At 38.7% G+C, this 14,820-nt stretch overlaps 1 protein-coding gene across 2 annotated transcripts in view; it reads left to right on the plus strand.

The window, feature by feature from the left end:
- ATF7IP2 (activating transcription factor 7 interacting protein 2) overlaps positions 1-14,106 on the plus strand; it is a 106,261-nt gene extending 92,155 nt beyond the window's left edge. For both annotated transcript variants that reach the window (XM_059693147.1, XM_059693148.1), the window contains exons 7-11: positions 6,352-6,422; positions 7,842-7,900; positions 8,257-8,326; positions 11,615-11,700; positions 13,112-14,106. In XM_059693147.1, the coding sequence (XP_059549130.1) occupies positions 6,352-6,422; positions 7,842-7,900; positions 8,257-8,326; positions 11,615-11,700; positions 13,112-13,525 (700 nt within the window). In that variant the 3' untranslated portion in view covers positions 13,526-14,106. The remainder of the gene's footprint in view (positions 1-6,351; positions 6,423-7,841; positions 7,901-8,256; positions 8,327-11,614; positions 11,701-13,111) is intronic.
- The last annotated feature ends 714 nt before the right edge of the window (positions 14,107-14,820 follow it).

Consider the following 14,820-nt stretch of genomic DNA (forward strand, 5'->3'; position numbering starts at 1 on the left):
TATCTGGGGTTTATTTATCTTCTGTAATTGAAACTTTGTTGCCTTGAGTGGAGCTCAGAGCCTGCCGTGGCAGATGGGAAGCTTGGCTTCCTCCATCACTAAGGTAAGCAAGCCTCCTGCTTGCTCTAGCTCCGTGGCTGCTGGCCACCATCTTGGTTGGGTTAATTTGTATATAGTCGCTCTGACTGGCTGGTGGACGTGGCTTAAGGCATAGCGAAGGTAAAGTCAATTTGCATGTTTGTCTTTTATTAGTGTAGATAGGAATAAAATTGCCAATTCATCTATAAACCTCACTTCAAAACTAAAAAGTAGCTTCAGATTTCTGGTCCAACATGTAAGGAGTCACCACTCTATTTTAACAATAATTGAAAAGCTGAATAAACTGAAAGTATCAACTCTTCTTAGATTCATCAGAGAAGTAGGGTCACAGAGCAAAGTACTGCCCCCCATTATTGGAGAGACAAACAGGCAGAAACATAATCACAACCTACTGGAATTGGAACAGAAACCTCCTTGAGATCTAGTGTGGAGGTACAAAAATCTAAAACTCTGGGGGTTGGAGGACAGTTATAGGGGGACCCCACAGTGTTGTGAGTTTAACCTCCAGAAGGTCTCCAAGTCTATCCAGTGAATATTGGAGAAAAACCCTCTCATGTTTCCCACAGGTGGAAGGTAAAAGGAACTTTTTGGAATACCCCAGCCAGAGGTCTGTCTTAACACGGCCTGCTCATAGGATAAACTGTTATCAGAGCTTAACCTACCTAGGAGAAAGGAAATACCCTCCTTCTGCTCTCTGTAGCCTTCTACATGAAGGAAGGAAAATACCCAACTCTAATCCGCTCTAGTGAAACTATCACCTCAGGACAGGTTGGGAGGGATTGAGGGAGAATACTGATGTTCATGTTACTGGACACAGACTCACTAAGAGACGGAAACCCAATGATGGGACTAGTAGAATATTTCCCATCCCCCCACATCTTACTACTACATTACTAAAGGCCTGTTTCTAAACAGTACAATGTTATATATGAATGTGGACTTGCATTAGTTGTAAAAATATGTGTATTGCAAACTCTAGGACAGGGGTCCTCAAACTACGGCCCGCGGGCCACATGCAAATAAAAATATTGTATTTGTTCCCGTTTTGTTTTTTACTTCAAAATAAGGTATGTGCAGTGTGCATAGGAATTTGTTCATAGTTTGTTTTTTTTTTTAAACTGTAGTCCGGCCTTCCAACGGTCTGAGGGACAGTGAACTGGCCCCCTGTTTAAAGTCCGAGAGAAGCAAATTCAAACAATGAGGTATCACCTCACACCTGTCAGAATGGCTACCATCAACAAATGACAAGTGCTGGCAAGGATGTGGAGAAAAGGGAATTTTCTCCACTGCTGCTGGGACTGCAGACTGGTGCAACCATTATGTAAAACAATATGTAGTTTCCTCAAAAAATTAAATATGTAACTTCCATTTGACCCCACATCTAGGAATATATAACCTAAGTAACCAAAAGCACCAATCAGAAAAAATGTATGCACCCCCATGTCCTTAGCAGCACAGTTTATAATAGCTAAGATCTGGAAACAGCCCAAGTGCCCATCAGTAGATGAGTGGATAAAAAAGCTGTGGTACATTTACACCATGGAATACTATGTAGCAGTAGAGAGGAAGAATCTCTTACCCTTTGAGTCAGCATGAAAGGACCTGGAGAGTATCATGGTAAGTGAAATAAGTCAATCAGAGAAAGACACATATCACACGATTGCACTCATGTGGAATCTAAATAACAAACTGTTGAATGGAGTGAATACAGAGACATGGAAGCATGGAACAGAGTGCAGAATCTCAGAAGGAAGGTGGGGGAGTTTGGGCTGGTTGGAGGTAATTAATCAAAACCTTTTATGCATATATGCATAACCCATGGACACAGACAATAGGATGCTGAAGACCTTAAGGTGGCCAATGAGGGGGAAAGACGGCATACATAATACTTTCAAAAGTAGAGAATTACAAAAAAATAAAATAAAAAGTGTTTATTTAGGTCGTTTGTCCATTTTTTCTTATTGGATTGTTTGTCTTCCTTATGTTCAGTTGTTGAAGTTCCTTATATATTTTGGATATTAACCCTTTATCAGATTTATCAGATGTATCATTGCCGAGTATGTTCTCCCATACAGTGTGGGTCCCTTTTTGTTTTGTTGATGGTTTCCTTTTGCTGTGCAGAAGCTTTTTATTTTGATGTGGTCCCATTTGTTTATTTTCTCCTTAGTTTCCTTTGCCTTAGGAGATGTATCTGTCAACATATTGCTGCAAGAGATGTCTTAGATTTTGCTCCCTATAGTTTCTTTTAGGATTTTTATGGTTTCACAACTTACATTTAACTCTTTTATCCTGTTGAGTTTATTCTTGTGTATAGTGTAAATTGGTGATCTAGTTTCATTTTTTTGAATGTATCTGTCCAGTTTCCCAACACCATTTGTTGAAAAGACTATCTTGACTCGATTGTACACTCTTGCCTCTTTTGTCAAATATTAATTGAGCGTAATCGCTTGGGTCAATTTCTGGGGTCTCTGTTCTGTTCCATTGATCTATATGCCTGTTTTTGTGCCAGTACCAGGCTGTTTTGGGTTATAATGACTTTGAGGTATACTTCTCTTTACACATTACTGAGAGTTTTTATCAATAATGTGTGTTGGATTTTGTTGAATGACTTTTCTGCGTCTGTTGACATAATCGTGTGATGTTTGTCTTTCAATTTGTTTATTCGACGTATCACATTTATTGATTTGTGAATATTGTACCAACTTTGCATCCCTGGAATACCACTTGGTGTGATGTATGCTCTTTTTAATGTTTTGCTGGATCTGGTTTGCTATTATTTTGTTGAGAATTTTAGTATCTATGTTCATCGGGGGTATTGGCTTGTAATTCTCTTTCTTTGTAGTGTCTATCTGGTTTTGGAATTAGGATGATGCTGGCTTCATAAAAAGAGCTTGGGAGTGTTCTTTCCTCTTGGATTTTCAGGACTAGTTTGAGAAGTACAGGTGTGAGTTTTTCTTTGAATGTTTGATAAAACTCCCGTGTGAGGTTATCCAGACCTGGGCTTTTGTTTGCTGGGAATGTTTGATTACTACTTCTATTTCATCAATTGTTACTGGCCTATGCAGGTTTTCTCATTCCTCCTGATTCAGTTTTGCGAGATTATATTTTTCTAAGAATTTGTCTATTTCCCTCAGGTTGTCTAGTTTGTTGGCATATTAATTGTTCCTAGTATTTTCTTACAATCCTTTGTGTTTCTCTGTTATCTGTGATTACTTACCTGCTTTAGTTTCTGATTTTATTTGTTTGGGTCCTCTTTGTTTCTTGATGAGTCTCGCTAACAGCTAATCAATCTTGTTTATACTATCAAAGGACCAGCTCTTTGTTTCGTGAATTTTTTTTTGTATTTTTTTATTTCCTTCCTTCTGTGTTTTTCTTATTTACCTCTTTCTAGTTCTTTAAGTTGTAGGTTAAATAGTTTATTAACTAGACAGCATAGAGTTGGGTCATGCTTTTGTATCCATTTAGCAACCCTACGTATTTTGTTTGTGGCATTAAGTCTATTTACATTTAAGTTTATTATTAATAGGTATTTATTTATTTCCACTTTAATTCTGTATGGCTAGATTTCTCTCTCTGTCTTCTCATTATAGCAGTCCCTTTAGCATTTCTTATAATGCTGGTTTGCTCTTAATGTACTCCTTTAGCTTTTTTTTTTTTTTTTTTCCTTTTTTTGTCTGGGAAGCTCTTTATTTGACCATCTATTTTTAAGAATAGCTTTGATGGATATAGTAATCTTGGCTTCAGATCCTTGCTTTCCATTACCTTGAGTACTTCATGCCATTCCCTTCTAGCCTGTAGTGTTTCTGATAAGAAATCAGATGGAAGCCTTATAAGAGCCCCTTTGCAGGTAACAATTTGCTTTTCTCCTCCTGCCTTTAAGATTTTCACTTTGTCTTTAATTTTTGGTATTTTAATTATAATATGTCTGGGCATGGGCCTTTTGGGGTTTGTCTAATGTCTTTTCTATTTGTACTGACATTCTTTATTTCTGTTTTCATAGCTAGTATATTTTTTCTCATGCTGTTGAACATCTTTACCAACATTATTCAGAACTTTGTATCAGATAAATTTCTTATCTCCATTTCCTTTATCTGTTCTTGAGAATTCTCTTGTTCTTTCATTTGGGGGTTGTTTCGTTATTTCCTTATTTTGGCTGCCTTTTGAGGTTTGGGACTATGTATTAGGTAAATCTGATACGCCTCTCAATCTCTAGTGCAATACAGTGTCAAACGCTGTTTCTGACTAATTACGTCACCCAAAGACTCAAAGCCTCCAGAGACTGCCTCTGCCTGTAGTCTTGAATACCCCTCAGGCAATTGTCCACAGGTGTCATGAGAGTCTTTCCAACAGGGTGTGGCAGTGGCTTCCAACTAGGGGCTTATTGTTATTCTCAGTGTCTTAATGGGTTTCAGAAACTCCACACTGTTGGACAAGGTGTTTTCCAATAGGGTGGGTCAACTGTCTTCCCCTACAGGCAAAATTGCCTGTATAGCAATTATCTGCTTTGGAAAGATGCCCTCTGGAGCATGAAGGAATGACTCAGCACAGAAAACCAGGGGTGTCTGCCTTCTCTGCTCTAACCCCAGAGCTTCAAACCCTGGCTTCTGCTCACGCAGCTCTAGTCCACTCTGCCCTCCCTCTGGCGGAGCACAAGGTGAGTGGCTTACAGGGATTTTCATGTGTTGTCTCTTTGAGGTACCTACATTTCCAGCCATCTCTCCCTGGCAGACAACAGCTCTGCTCCTTCTCATCGCAGATATTATGCGGGTACCCTTCTCAGTTTTGGTGCTCTCTACTTGAGGATTAGACCCCAAAGTTCTCAGTGACAACCCCCCACAGTTGAGGTATCTCTCCGGAAATTCATTTGCTCTCTGTGGAAGTCCAGCCAGCCCTTTTGAGCCTCCAGGTCTTCTACCAGTCTCTATGTGGTCTCCACTTTCAGCCCTTGGGTATCAAGGTTCTCTCCAGTGAATCTTCAGTTGATTATTCAAGGATTTTTTCTGTATTTTAGTTTTAATTCCAGTTTGGTCCTGGGAGCATGTCCCAGCAGCATCCACTTACTCCACCTCCATTTTTATCTCCCCAATACTCAAGATTTTCTTAACAAAAATGCTGATTTAAATGTTAACTCATAAAAGTGGTATCAGGGTCAAATGAGAGCAGAATACAATCTTCTGACTCAGGCTATTTCATAACCATAATTATCTATATAATAAAGAGGTAATATTCTAATTGGTCCTAACAGTGTCCCAGTCACAACCGGTTAACAGGTTGCACGCGCAGGTTAACAGGTTGCACAGGAGCTGATGGGCGGGGACTTCACTCCCAGTGCTGGCGCGTGCAGGCCTGCCCAGCACTAACATCACGCTGCTTTGGAGGCAGAGGCCACTCCCAACAGAGGCACGTGCAGGCTTCCCATACCCGCCCGGCTCAGAGGGAGGCATCAGGACAGGCTGCGCAGCCCCTCCTACCCCGCCCCCGTCCCCAGTGGGGGTGCAAACAGGCCCGCCACACGGCTCAGCCTGGAGGGGGTGTCAGGATGGGGTTGGGGCCTCGGCAGAGAGCTTTCAGCACTCTTGCGCTGGGTTCTAGAGGTGCAGAGAGGAAGGGAGAGCCGATGGGCAGTTAGGGGGATCAGATCAGGAAGGGAGAGCAGATAGGCAGGGGGATCAGACAAGGAGGGGAGGACAGTTAGGGGGATCAGGCAGGCAGGCAGGCAGGTGAGCACGTAGGAGCCAGTGGAACTGGATTGCGAGAGGGATCCCAGATTGGAGATGGTGCAGGCCAGACTGAGGGCCCCCCTCCCATGCACAAATTTCGTGCACCATGCCTCTAGTAATCTTGTAAGAATCAAGGTATCTTAATGGGTTTCTTTCACTTACCTGTTTTATTTTCATGAATACAAGTATATAAGTATATTTGCTAGGGTGACTTTTTATATTTTGCACCTTTATGTAATTGTATACTTATAGATAATGTATTTAGATTCATTGTAAGTAGATCTCTACTGAGGTTAAAGTGTCTATTATTATTGGTCATATAATTAATTGGTAATACATGGAGTTTCTAGGGTATTTGATTTTTTTATCACTTCCATTCCCCCCCCCCCCCCCGCCCCCAAACACACACACACACATTTATTAGATTACAATATGTCAGGTGTGAAATGTTAATTTAGAAGAATTCTAACCATTGATTGTATGTTTAAGCTTAACAATCCATATTTAGTTCATTTTTTTTTTATCATTTTAGTAACGATGATGTTGTGTTGATTTCTGTGGAAAATCCTAATTTGACAACACCAATTACATCAAATCTAACAGGTATCTTAAGTTGATTAAAATGCAATTTATTAATTTAGAAAGCTTCAAATCAATATTTAGAGAATTGAATATTACCTTTTAATAAAACAAAATTCTACTCTCAAAAATGTTTTAATTTATATTTGATTTATATTCCCTAAATAAATAAAGGACCTCTTAATATAATTGAATTTTCTTTTTAATCTGTGTTTATCGATTTATGACCTTTTGTTTCCTTACCGTTTGTTTAATGGCTTTGTAAGTTAACTACTTACCTTTTACACATACATTATTTTTACTTCTTTGCTCTGGCCTATGTTGGGGTATTGTTTATTTTACTGACTTTAGGGAGAGGGAGAGAGAAACATTTATTTGTTGTTCCACTTATTTATGCATTCATTGTTGCTTCCTATGTGTGTCCTGACCAGGGATCCAACCTACAACCTTGGCATATCGGAATGATGCTGTAACCTACTAAGTTACCCAGCCAGGGCCGGTGGCTTGGTTTTTGTTTTATCTATTAAGTTATCTTATATTTTACTTAAGATTTAAGGTTTGCCTAATTTTTTAAAATTTATTTTAGAGAGAGAGAAACAGCAATTTGTTGTTCCACTTATTTATGCATTCAGTGGTTGGTTGACTCTTGAATGTGCCCTGACCAAGGGATGGAACCTACAACCTTGGCATAGTGGGATGACACTCTAACCAGTTAAACTACCCAGCCAGTGCAAAGTTCGGCAATTCTTTAGTATATTTGATTTTTTAAAAAATTTTTGGTGTTTTTATAATACTATTGTTTCTCTTCAGAGTCTGACTTACTATATTTATGTACACTATTATACCTTAACCTTAAATTTCAAATAAATTTCCTCTCCAAATAGCTCTCTGGTTGGCTCATCATTGCTCATTCAAAATTCTCCATTTCATTTTAATTTTTATGATATATTAGAGTATTTACATTTTAATTTCAGAAAGCTTTGTCTCCACTTATGTAGCTACTTAATTGCCCCTGTGGTTTGCGCTGCTGCTATTGTGAATAAAATAGTTTAAGGAATCTTTGAGGCTTTCTTATTGGTTCTGTGAAGAATGCTCAGCCATCTCAGCTATTCTGATCTAAAGATACTGAACAAAAATGTGTACATTTTCAAGTTTATTTCCTCAAATGGTATTTACAGATAGATTTTCAAGAGTTGCTAATATAGTTGTAAAGCTTCAGAAGGACAAAATATTTTGAACTAAAATTATATTTTGTTTTAACTTGTTCATCGGTCTTTGGTACAGCTAAAGTCAATTGAGTTACTTTTTATGATTGTATAATAAGCAGATAATTAGCATTCCATTATTATTGTGTTTTAGCATTTATATATTACAAAGTATACATACATACTTGATAGTTTAATAAACTTGCCAAATGTTCATATTTTAATAATTTTATTTCAGATACTGGAAAAATTACATCAGGAAATTTTAATTCGTCTAATGCTGTTACTGAAGTTATGGTAGGTAATAAGTAATTGTCTTTAAGTGTTGTTTATTTGAATGTGTTAGTTCTAGGAGTTAGCATAACCAGGTTCTAGTCTAGCTTGCATTAAAAAGCAAACAGCTAATGATAAGTATATTTTACAGTCATACTTAACAAATTAAGTTATTTGGACACTGCCTAGTCATATTCTCAAACTATAAAGTATTTCATGAGTTTCTCACAGGAGAGCTAAATTAAAACATAAATAGTTATAAAATTTTCAATCTCTAGTTTCTGTATGGTAATCTAAAATTATGTGTTTTATTTTTTAAAAACATCTTTCCACTATTGAGGCAAAAGTCTTTTTTTTTTTTTTTTAACCTAACTTTTTAGGCTGTAGAGGAAAAGAGTCTTGATTTTGTGATTGATCTGACTAAAGAAGGTCTATCAAACTGCAACACAGGTAACAACTTTGTTTTTTTAAAAAAGAGGAAAGGGTAACAACTCAAAATGTGTTTGACCAGTTTATGAAGTTTATTTTAGTATGTGTGTGTTATAGCTCTATACAATTTTTTATCACATGTGTACATTCATGTTACTGCTACCACAAGCAAGCACACAACTGTTCTGTCACTACAAGATTCCCTCATGCTGACCTTTTTATAGGCATACGTACTTCCTGCCCCCAGTCTCTAATCCCAGACAGCTGTGAATCTGTTTCTACCTTTATAGTTAGGTTATTTAATGGATGTTATATAAATGTGATAATGCAGTATGTATCTTTGTGAAATTGGCTTCTTTCACTTAGTATGATTCTCTGTGAATGTTATCTAAATTATTAGGTGTATCAGTTTTACTTTTTATTGCTGAGTAGTAGTCCATGGTATGGATGTATAGTAGTTTATGTATAACTACAGGCCCAATGCACGAAATTCATACAAGAGTAGGCCTTCGTGGCCCCGGCTGCCCTGTGGTCCCATCCTCCGCCCACTGGTCATTCCAGAGGGTCGTTCCACTGTCTGGTCTAACTAGTATATTACCTCTTTATTATATAGGATAGTTTATCCATTCACTCAGTGAAAGATATTTGGGTTGTTTGGGGCTACTATGAATCTCTTTTCTACCTGTGTTTAATTCCTTCTACAGGTTTAATTCCTTAACTGTAACAATAGTGGTTGTGAGAGGATGCGAGGGCATGTAAACAAATCCATCTAAAGCAGTGGTTCTCAACCTGTGGGTCGTGACCCCTTTGGGGGTCGAATGACCCTTTCACAGGTGTCATCTAAGACCATTGGAAAACACATATATAATTACATATTGTTTTTGTGATTAATCACTATGCTTTATGTTCAATTTGTAACAATGGAATTGGGGGTAACCACAACATGAGGAACTGTATTAAAGGGTCGCAGCATTAGGAAGGTTGAGAACCACTGATCTAAAGGCACTGGAGCAAAAAAGGAGCAACTTTAATCAAATAACAGTTTGCAAACCAGGTAGACAAGGCCTCTGTTAGAAACCAAAAGCACTCTTCCAAGACAAAGGAGAGGCCATTTTTTACAGAAACCTTCCCACCCATAGTTTCCATATTTGCCTGCTTCATGTAAATGAGGTTTCCAAATTGTACTGTTTGGATTGGTTAATATAAAATCAAATAAGGGTACATTTTGTATAGTTCTGATTGATTGGGGCAGGTCATAGTCTATTGGTTGGATAATAATATGGCAATCCTATATAATAAAACCCTAATATGCTAATTGACCAAAATGGAGAACAACCAGTCACCACGATGCGCACTGACCACCTGGGGGCAGATACTCAATGCAGGAGCTGCCCCTTGGTGGTCCGTATGCTCCCACAGGGGGAGCTCTGCTCAGCTACAAGCCAGGCTGACAGCTACAAGCACAGTGGCGGTAGCGGGATCCACTCTCGCCTCCTTGGCAGCGCTAAGGATGTCCAACTGTGGCTTAGGCCTTCTCCTCTGGGGGAAGCGGAAGGTGGACATCCCCCCATCCCCCCAAGGGTTCATGGACTGTGAGAGGGTGCAAGCCGGGCTGAGGCCCTCCCACCTTGCGAGTGCACAATTTTTGTTTTTGTATGAAACTGTGCACTTGAATTTTTAAAGGTTATTTGTTTCAGCTCTTGTGTGATGATTAACCTATAGATTATGATTTCACAAATCTAGTTCTAATTAATTAAACAGTTTAAAAAGTTTGTACAGACTCTTATAATTATAATCACAAAGTCATCACCTCTTCCAAAAAGGTTTTTTAACATAGTAAATAAAGTGACTAATAAATTTGAAACACAATGCAGATTCTTAATTGTCCTTGTCCATAAAAAATATATATGTTTCAATTGGAGGAGATTCATTGAGTGTATTAAACAGTATGTCATTGCACACACGATGGATCTAAAATGATTTTTACTGCTTATTATGTTCAAATTTCTGAAATATTTAGAAGTTAGCATTCTACCCAGCCTTGCAACTTTCCAACATGAAACCCCTTTTTTTACCATCCTCATACTGTCCCTAGTTGTTTTCAAACTGTTCTTGCACCTTTTAACCTCTCTTTCTTTCCTCATCCACATTTTCCCTATTTTTCCTTTTCTTTCTTCTCAGTGTCTCTCTTCTACTCTCCCTTTTGTCCCTGCTCCTTCCTCTTCCCTTTTCACAGTCCACATTTCCCATCTAAGTAATTCCCTTTAGGCTAGCATAGACCTCAGCAGTAGAGATTCCTTCAATCCCAGCCTGCATGATTTTTCCCATGACTGAGTGTATCACATATTCAAGCAGGATTGTAAATAGCTCTGTGCTTGCAAATATCCTTATTAACCTAACAGAGCACAATCCTCCTCTGAGACCACTGAGCAGGGAGCCCTCTCCCCTGTGTAATTTTTCCTGGTTCCCAGTTACATAATGACTTAACTATTTACCTTAAGTGGGGGATTTGTCATATTAAAGGAAAATTCTTTATTTGGTAACTTTGGATCTTGAATTTTTATCAAAAGTTTAGTTCACATTTAATTACCACCCACAATATAAACTATTCTTTGCTTAACACTAGATTGCCCAAGGAAGTCATTTTGACTGCTTTTTAATTTCAATTAGAAAAAAAATTATGTATATAAGGACACAATGTCTTAGAATTTTGTGACTTTTTGTACAACATATAAACGCGTTTATTAATAATTGTAGTTACCTCCCCCCTCCTTCATTTCCGGTATATATATGTGTTATACCTATATTGCCCAAAAGCAGTCATTTTGACTGCTTGGGAAATTTTAAATAATCAAATGACTCTTATTATTGAATTGAGTAAATTTCTTATATGACCAGTTCGGCTCTGTATTGAAATAACAGTTTTCATTTTTTTTTCAATTACTGTCACATGATAACATACAAGTACATGATAAATTGTCGATACTTGATAAGTTGCAGTTGCTCAATAAGCTAAACTAGTACTTGTTATTCGAATCTTTATGCAGTGATACTTGTTCTAATAAGTTGTTCATTTTATTTCTTTTGCGCCCTAAATTCATGAAAGAAATGTCGAATAGAAGTGAGTTATTGGAAAAGCTAAGGAACATAAGTAAAGAGTGCTCCGATATTATTCTTTCACAATGCAGTCATTTTGACTGCTTTTGGGCAGTATAGGTATATACTAAATTTCAGTCTTTCTAGTGTTAAAGGCTAAGGGATTGAATGTTGCAGATGAATTTAATTTTTAAAATCTTGTGTTGTTCACAGAAAGTTCAGTATCCATGCTGGAGTCATATATGAAATCCGTGTCAATTTCAAAAGAGACAGCACCAATGGCCCAAAATGAAACCCAGGTACTGATATGAAATGCTCTGAAAGGGATAGTCATTTCAAATTGAGTGGAAATGGAAGTGCCCATTTTACTCATGAAGAAATATTTTGGTTACATTTTAGCTTAGATTGCACTTAATGTCCTTTTGTAAACGTTCTGTTGTGCCCAGTCAATGTGGCTCGGTGGTTGAGTACCGACCTATGAACTAGATCATAATTCAATTCCCAGTTGGGGCACATGCCTGGATTGTGGGCTTGATCTTCGATGGGGGGGAGGGGTATGTGTAGGAGGCAGCCAATCAATGATTTTTCTCTCATAATAGATGTTTTTATCTTCCTTTCCCTTGCTCAGAGCAATAAAAATATATTTAAAATTAAAATGTTCTATTGTGAGTCTACTTACACAACTAAAATAATTTCATTGAATTTTCTAGAAGCTACAAGAATTAAAACATATACATTATTTTACTCCACAAATTCGAAAAGATTTTTAAGAGTAGTAGCCATTGTTGCTGACAGTGCCTGGAAATGGGTGTTCTTGTACACTCACATTTTTTGTGTAAGTTAGCAGTGTTTGGGGACACAATTTGGAAATGAGATGGAACATTATCCAGAATGTCTGGGACCTAACCCATTCTGGTTAGTGTGATATTCCAGAATGTAGAAGTCTTAACTATAAAAGAAACTTAAGCTTAAAAAGACTGCATCCAATCTTACATATTCTTGAAGCATCCTTTTGTTATCAAATACTAGAGGCCCGATGCACTAAGATTTGTGCAAGAATGAGCCTTCCTTCCCCTGGCTGCCAGCACCGCCTTCACTCCAGCCCAAGCCACCTTTCTGCCTTCGCTCCAGCCTGGAGCCGCCTTTCTGCCTTTCCATGCTGCCCAGAGGCCTGGAGCGGCTGGGACGATGGGGAATGACTCCCACCGCTCAGCACCTGCGTATGCAAATTAACCCACCATCTTTGTTGGGTTAATTTGCATACGCACTCCTGATTGGCTGGTGGGTGTTGCTAAGGTATCTTATTAGTGTAGATATAAAAGCCTAAGCAACCAACCACCTGTTTGACCAGCCGACTGGTAGCTATGACAAACACTGACCACCAGGGGCAGATGCTCAACGCAGGAGCTACAGTGACTTGCCAGCTGTGGTTCTTCGGTGATGCACTCGGAACCAGAGAAGAGGGAGCCTGGTTCCAGGGTGTGTCACCCATGAACCGCCCTCTTGCAATCCGGGACCCTCGGGGGATGTCGGAGAGCTGGTTTCAGGCCGATGGGTATTGGTGCACAAATCCATGCACAGGGCCTCTAGTGATTTTTATAAATGGATTGAGGAGTGGGAAATAATATGTTGTAGAACTGCAGTCAACTACTTTAAAATAATTAGAACCCACCAATTCAGCTCACTAAACTTTTCATAAATGTGTTTCAGGTTCCTGAGTCCTTTGAGCATCTGCCACCTCTCCCAGCACCACCACAATCACTACTGAATCCGGTAGACAAAGTTCGAGACACACTTCCTCCCCAGAAGACTGAGCTCAAAGTGAAACGGGTGCTGAGACCCAGGGGCATTGCCCTAACTTGGAACATCGCCAAGATCAATCCTAAGTGTGCTCCTGTGGAAAGCTACCACCTTTTCCTGTGCCATGAGAACCCTGGTATTAAGTTAATTTGGAAGAAAGTTGGAGAAATTAAAGCTTTACCACTCCCAATGGCCTGTACTTTATCTCAGTTTTTAGCTTCTAACAGATATTATTTTGCACTCCAATCAAAAGACATTTTTGGGCGATATGGACCATTCTGTGATATAAAAGCTATCCCTGGATTTTCTGACATTCTTACATAAAAGAAAAGACTTCAATAATTATATATTGTACTGCATTTTGTTTTTTTCATATTTAAGTTTTATTTACAATGTTCTTCTAACACTATTTGCTATCTTAAGGGCCAGTTAAGATTGTGAACCCTTTGTGTAGGGACAGTCCTCTTCCCTATGTTGTAATGGCCTCTAGTTTCATGAATTTCAAATTCAATAAGTACTTCCCATGGATATGTTTCAAAACATACACTATCATGGATCCATGTCATTAAGCTGTGCTGGGTACAGTACTTTTGGTGACGATGGAGCTGCTGCTATCAGAAACCCTAGGATACAAGCAGTCACTATTTCCTCTGTTAACAACCAGCTTTTGGTGACCTGCTTGTGGTCAGTATAGGTACAGGAAAAACAGCTTTTAACTCAGGTCAGATCATCCCTGGGGTGCATCTCCACCAAGATTTTATGAAAATAAATGTCTTTGCATTCTTTTGAAATTCTAAGAGCTAATAGTTTGTGTCCCTCCCTCTTTTTTCTTACATAAATCATTTGGGAAAATAGTCTGGAGATTTTCCCTAAATCTGTATACTTACATGTATATAATAAAATTAGTTAAGCATTGTGTGCTGTATACACAAAACAGTATCTTTTATAAAAGCATTATCCAACCCATTATTTCAGTTGAGAAAAATGGAAATTGTCTGCCTTAGATTTAAGGCTTTAATTTGCTGATTCCCTATTGCTACCCATATTTGCTCATTCCTGGTTGCCATTATTACTTGAAGAAAGGACATAACACTAGGGACTCCAGCAGATGTGACCTGTGCAGACCTCTACCTGAGGGAGCACTGAGATGAAGCTGTGACCAGCATATGTAGCCCAGCAAACTAAAAAGTGAACAGACTTGTAGTATAAGTCAAGGCTCAGTGGGACAAACTGGGGGATGCTGAGGAAACAGAAAACGGTTACTGTGAAAGTCTATTGAAAAGATACATTCTTTCCTGGTACCTGGTGAATGTTCAGGTCTCAGCGGGGCTGAGATTTTAAAAACTGAACAGGAAATAGTTTTCCTTGGTATTCTGTGAATTTTCAGTCATAAATAAAGCTGTTACTTGAAAGTCTCCTGTGTTTTTCCCTTCTCAAACATTACAACTGATGGAGCCAGAACCTGAACTGGCTTGGATGAGACAAGCTGCCCTGTGAGGTCCCATTTCAGACTCACAGCAATGGAGGGCATCCTGCAGCACAGGACAATGGCTTCACTTTGGGGAGGATCGTCTCCTTGGGTTGACGAAGACTAATGTTCACTTGCTAAGGAAACCAAA

The sequence above is a fragment of the Myotis daubentonii genome, chromosome 4 (assembly GCF_963259705.1).
Source record: "Myotis daubentonii chromosome 4, mMyoDau2.1, whole genome shotgun sequence".
Classification (NCBI taxonomy): Eukaryota; Metazoa; Chordata; class Mammalia; order Chiroptera; family Vespertilionidae; genus Myotis; species Myotis daubentonii.